This window comes from Parasteatoda tepidariorum, chromosome 1 (assembly GCF_982258835.1).
Source record: "Parasteatoda tepidariorum strain Cologne lab strain chromosome 1, Ptep-v5.0, whole genome shotgun sequence".
Taxonomy (NCBI): Eukaryota; Metazoa; Arthropoda; class Arachnida; order Araneae; family Theridiidae; genus Parasteatoda; species Parasteatoda tepidariorum.
In genome coordinates this window covers 113,722,851-113,729,027 of record NC_141755.1, presented here as the reverse complement: position 1 = coordinate 113,729,027, position 6,177 = coordinate 113,722,851, and the positions used below count along the sequence as shown (strand labels likewise).

General features: G+C 29.9%; 1 protein-coding gene across 1 annotated transcript in view; it reads right to left on the bottom strand.

The window, feature by feature from the left end:
• Window positions 1-378: 378 nt before the first annotated feature.
• The window catches only part of LOC107440104 (Golgi to ER traffic protein 4 homolog), a 35,171-nt gene continuing 29,372 nt past the window's right edge, over window positions 379-6,177 (bottom strand). Inside the window, exons 8-9 of the mRNA XM_016052909.5 lie at window positions 1,841-1,907; window positions 379-1,054 (exon numbers count right to left, since the gene is read on the bottom strand). Of these exons, the coding sequence (XP_015908395.1) occupies window positions 936-1,054; window positions 1,841-1,907 (186 nt within the window). The 3' untranslated portion in view covers window positions 379-935. The remainder of the gene's footprint in view (window positions 1,055-1,840; window positions 1,908-6,177) is intronic.

Genomic DNA, 6,177 nt, shown 5'->3' with positions numbered 1-6,177 from the left:
GTATGATAAAGATCTATAAAGCATGTGCCACATTAACTAAAAGATCTTATTTACGTCGCACTACAGATGCACAATGGGTTATTGGCGATGGTCAGGGAAAGATCCCCGAGGATGATCTGTAGACATGCCATTGCAATTTCGATCCTCTGCAGAGGGATGGCTCATCTGCTTTCGTAGCCCTACGGCCTGCGAGCAAAGTCAAGCGCTTTACGGTAGAACAGTTTAACGAGGATCGATACTGCGCACCCTTGGTCAAAGTGGTCACCCACCCACTCGCAGCCAGGGATGCTTGACTTCGGTGTTCTACCAGGAACTGTGTCTTTACAACCAGTCCACTGCGTTAACACATTAACAACCAATAAACAAAGGTCACAAAAATGCTATAAAATATAATGCACTTTATTCAAGTTACAATTTTTATTAAATAAATTAAGGTTTATATAGTTTTCATACATAGTGTGCCTAAGCATTTTTGTTATTCTTCGTAATATTAAAAACACACTATAAATAAAAAAATATAACTTAATTTTAAAATATTAATAATCTTCGTTAGAACATAATTTTAATAACACTTAGATTTAAATATGTGAACAACTCTGTTGTCAGTTAATAAAATAATTAAGAGCAAAAAAAATTTCACCAAGATTTAACCATCATAGCAAGCTGGCATTAATATGTTAAAAATCACACTTCTTTGGCATGCTATAAAACAACAAAGCATGTCTAAAATGTAAATTCAAGAATTTGAAATACTTTGAATAAACAAATAGTTTATTTATAGCCAGTTTTGAAAATTAATATTAAGAAAATCATAATGTGCTATTAAGATTGATTGGTCTAGAATTAAAGAAAGTAGCCCAATTATACAAAACCAGCTACCATATAGAATAGGCTATTATATAATAATAATATATATATATATACAATTTTGAGAACTAATCTAGTTCATCTTGCTGAATTCTAAATGAGGATTCCTTTGAAGACCCAGCAGTGGGTTCCGTTTCTTCATTGATTGAATCATCAAAACCTTCAAACAGCGACTGTATTAAGTTACCTGCAAGTTAAAAATGAATAATATTATGTGTTTTAAATATATACAACTAAAAAGAAACACTTTAACTTAAAAAGAAATCTAGTTCACTTTGTGAAATAACCTAAATTTCATGTAAATTACTAAACTGATAACTAAAATATTTTAGACACATCTAAATTATCACACTTCTCTTCTTGGCAAGTATGGTATTGGAAATGATTATCGAAAACAATTTATTTTAATAATCAAATTGATCTTTCCATCATAGTTTTCTAATTTATATTTATTTATAATTATATCCGTCGTTGAACAGTTGATCCAATTTTTTTTATGGTTTACGACTACTAATGTTCAACTCCGTAGATTTGTAATTTTGAACCCAATCTAGAAGACAAGGAATTTCTGGATGAAGTATTGGGGGAAATTAGCCTTTGCAGAGGACTTTTTGATGGAACTGACCTGCTTTTGCGTTACATGGACCACAAAAACTTGGACCCACGGTTAACCCGATGGCAAAGCAACTCTAACTCATGATTTGTCTACCACTGAGAATAATTTACGTCAGCACTGTGGTTGGTGCTAGTCGGATGCGGAATTTGTTAGGCGAACGCTCTATTCGAAGGTGAACACTCTATCCCCAGAGTTATCAAGGCTCTTATGTTACTATTATTTTATTTTATAAAAGTTGTTGAAGTCAACCATAGTTTTATAAGTGCCGATTTTCAACTGGTTAAAACTTGATCCACGTTAATAAGAATGAATTAATGTAGTAAGCAAAAGTAAAATACAATGAACAAGAATATTTACCAAAGATTCCTTGTTGCTTTGGTGGAGGAGAGAGACCAAAAAATAATTGCCCGATTCGATCAACATACTGCAATAAACAACACAATGAAAATAAAATCAAGTTGTCACATAAATATAAAACTTTATTATCTATTCAATAAAATAAGAATATGCCGTAAAAAATATAAATGCAAATATATATGTTTGTGCGTGTGCAGTGCACTGTGTGTGTATATATATATAATTTAATTAAAATTAAAAATTATTCAATTAAAATATCTCAATTTTTTTTTATTGTATTGACACTGATTAAGTTTCTAGTTTTCTTGGGGGTAAAATTTAAACTTAATATTACCTGACTAAGTTGACTCAATCAAATTATCTGACCCCAAGGGAGTTGTAATAGAATTAATCCCTGTGGCAGAATTTTTTCTACTTTCCACAACGTACCTCTCTAATACTACAGGGTTCCGACTCAATTTTTAAAAAAAAATTCAAGGACTTTTCAATGACTTTCAAGGAACTAAAATCAAATTTTTCAATGACCTATTCGGCATTACAGTTATATGCTAACTTACATGTCAACTAGATTTTACAATAACGTAGAAGCAGAAATTGTATATTTTTAAAGTACAATGCGTATTTGACAAAACAAAAAATTATTTATTAAATGTATCATCTAATAATAATGGTTGATAGTTACATTGCTGTTTTCAATCACTTTAAAATATTCCGATTGACTAAAAATAAAAAAAAAATTTAAAAAACTCCAATTGACATAGGATACTAGCCAACATTTAAAAACTAGCATCAGTGAAACTTTTCTTGAAAAACTTGATGAAGTGAATTAGAATTAATGAAATTGAGTGAATGAATAATGCATATTACATTAAACAAGCATAATAAATAATTGATAAAGTTCGTGTAATTGCACGGTTATTAAAATATAAATACTTTTATTTAATATATTAGATCAAATTTTAGGTTGCAGGAAATGTATATAATTAAATAAAATATCAAAATATATATATTTAGCATATCTGTTTCAATTTTAATAGCAAATTATCTATTTTGTTACTTCAGAAAATGAGTAATGCATTTTGATTACTCATAATACATTAATAAAAACAATTGTAGAACAATATTTTACAGAAAACTAACTAAGACTTAAAAAGCTTTAAGTTCTTTAAAATATATCCATAAAATGTGAAGCGTGATTTTCAAAATTTGGTGAATATGCGAAATTTGCACTAAGCGTAATTTTTAAATCACATTTAAATGAATCTATATATACTAAATGTAAATCAAAATTATAAGAAAAGTGAAGTAAGTCTCAAAGATTGCGTAAATCAGGTATCACAGTGTGTGATTTGTAAATTGAAATTGAATTGCGGTTTGTTTCTTAAGTCGGAAAAATATAAATAGCAAATTATACAAAACGCACGAACTGACAAGAAGTAAATCACAATGTGTGATACATAAATCATTTCAATATGAATTCTGTTGAGTGATTAGCTAATAGTTTTCATGTGAATTGTGATCATTATGATGCAAATTGCAAATTTGTGAATCGAAAGGTGCTTTATATAGAACAGCTACGAGTGATTCTTAATCATTTTGATGAGAATTGCAAATGATAATTCTCAAATCTCTCTTTTGTGAATCGCAATGTGACAATAAACAACTAGAATGAAAATTATTAAGCAGATTCTAAAATTATTTAAATACGTATCACGGTATATGATTCAGAAATAACTTTAATTGGAATCATGATGTGTAAATCCTGATGAGTAATTTGCAAATCACTTTAAAGTAATATTCAATATATGATTCATAAATCACATTTTATAAATCGCAAAGTCATAGAACATTTTATATGAATTTCGATCCGTAAATCAAGAATCAGTTTAATGTGAATCACAATGTTTATTCATAATCAATGAAACCAGTAGAACTAAGTTTTATTTATTAACAGTAAAAATTAAATGTAAAAATTTGGTTATAAATGATAAAAAATTAATTACCCTTTATGCGTAAATTAAAAGGAAAAATAGGATAACAATATTAACCTGTTGTAATAACGAACTTAACACATTGGACATATTTCTAAATCGATTAAACACTATATATCATTCGAAAACTATGACTACAAAACCTAAAATTTGCTGGAAATTTCAGCTTTCAAAACATCAGAGAGAGGAACAACAATCGGTTGTGAAAAATCTAGGAGAGAAAAGTTTTACATCTTCTTTAACCCCCTTTTACTTCAAGCATTAAAAATTGTATTTATCAGAATTTCTATAATTTTCCTTTGAATTTATTTATTATTTTTTTTACTGCTTTTTTGTAAGAAAGATTAGTATTATTCTAATTCCTAAAAAATCAAGTACTTTTCAAGTACCCTAAGGCAAAATTCAAAAACTTTTCAGGGCCCTGATTTTTTCAACAAAATTCCAGAACTTTCAAGGTTTTTCAAGTACCGTGGGAACCCCTGTACTAATATCTTTTTGCAAGATACTTTCAAAAATAACAAATATACATGTTACTAATTTAAAAAAACAGAAGCGTCAAAGAAGAAAAAAACTTTTTTAATTGAATATGTAATATTTTTTTTAATACTAATATTATGTCAATATTCTTGCAACACTAATTTTTTTTTTTTTCTTTTTGTCTTCTGTAAATCATCATCACATTAAAAAAAAAAAGTAGAGAAATCCATAGCAGTAACTACCGAAAAAAAAAAAAGATCCAACGGCAAAATCACGTAAATCGCTCTCTTCAAAAAGGGGGTACTAAATGCGTGTTTTCATTTTGAGATTCAGTCGTTGTAAGAAATAATAGAGTATTAAAAATATTTGATTTTAAGCAATGCGGAATAGTAATAATTGCATTAAAAAAATAGGACGAAAATTTCTGTAGAAAAGAAAACTAATACTTTTTACTTCATTACTCTTTATTTTTCAATGTTCTGAAATGAGAACAGAAAAATCTCTCCAATGAGTGAGAAAAGCCTCGTTTGAATATAATTTTGAAGAAAAGAAAAAATCTTTCGAAAATTTCTGCAGAAAAGAAAACTTTACTTCCCAAAGGGAAGTTCTTTCTGCAAGAACTCAGTAATGTTCTACAACAATGTCACCACGATTCTGCCACAGGGGAATTAATAAACTAAAATTTTAATATAAGAATATGTCTTAAAGTAAAAAAGAATATTAATTTTAATATAAGAATATGTCTTGTATTAAAATGGTTCGTAAGAATAGGGTCTAAAAAATATCTTTATTAAGATAGGGTAAACTTTATGCATAAATAAAACAAATAAAAGCAAAAAAAAACAGGCTACAAGAATCTTCTTTACTGTAGAAACACAGAATGTGGATTCATTTAGGCAAAATTACAAAAAAAAGGACAAAATTAGGAAACTTTTCTACTGGGCAGCAGTAGGATTTTAAAGAGTGACCACTTTTTCAAAAACTGAAATTTTTATACTATTGTGGCGTCATCAAAGACTCATCACATCGAACGTCACACAGAACGTCATCTTCATTAAAATGCAACGCTGTTGGAAGAAACCGATCTCTCAAGATGCAAATCAGCTTTTCCCGGACTGCGCGCGCCTGCACTCAAGAAGGATAAAAACCAGCTCACCGACGATCAGGATGCCACTTCGAATTCAGCTCTCACCCGGAGATGTGTGCTGGACCTAAGACACCTTGTCCCGAATTACTGATGTCTTCCCACTTACTCTGATGATAGACTTTATTTTGTACAACTCTTTTTAGTATTTTAGTTGTTTATGAAGGAAATAAACCAAGTTATAGTTTTAAAATGTCTGGTATCTTCCAAAATACTTCCAAACACTAAAGATGGTGACCCCAGGACTAGAACTCATTTGAATGGAGTCTTGCAAGATTCAAGAAATTTCCGCACGTAAGTTCCTTATTTTTGCTCATAAAAGATCTTTTTGATTGCCCTCTGCCGTACAAGGAATATTCTGTGCCTTTTTTGCATTATTTTCTACAATGCCTACAGATAGTGAAGTCATGCGTGTGGCTGTTAAAACACCTCCCGTTTGGAGGGATAATATAGAGTTGTGGTTTAGTAACATTGAGTCCCAATTCGAAATTGCGAACATTACTGCGGACGGTACCAAATTTCACTACGTTGTTTCTGCATTGGACAGTGAACTTTCGTCTTTTGTCTCTGACATAATAAAAAATCCTCCGGCAGAAGATTCCTACGTAGCGCTCAAAAAACGTCTAATCGATCAGTTTTCCGATTCTGAAAGTGCTCGTATTAGGACTTTATTATCTGATATGTCGTTGGGTGATCTGAGACCGTCTCAACTTTTACACAAAATG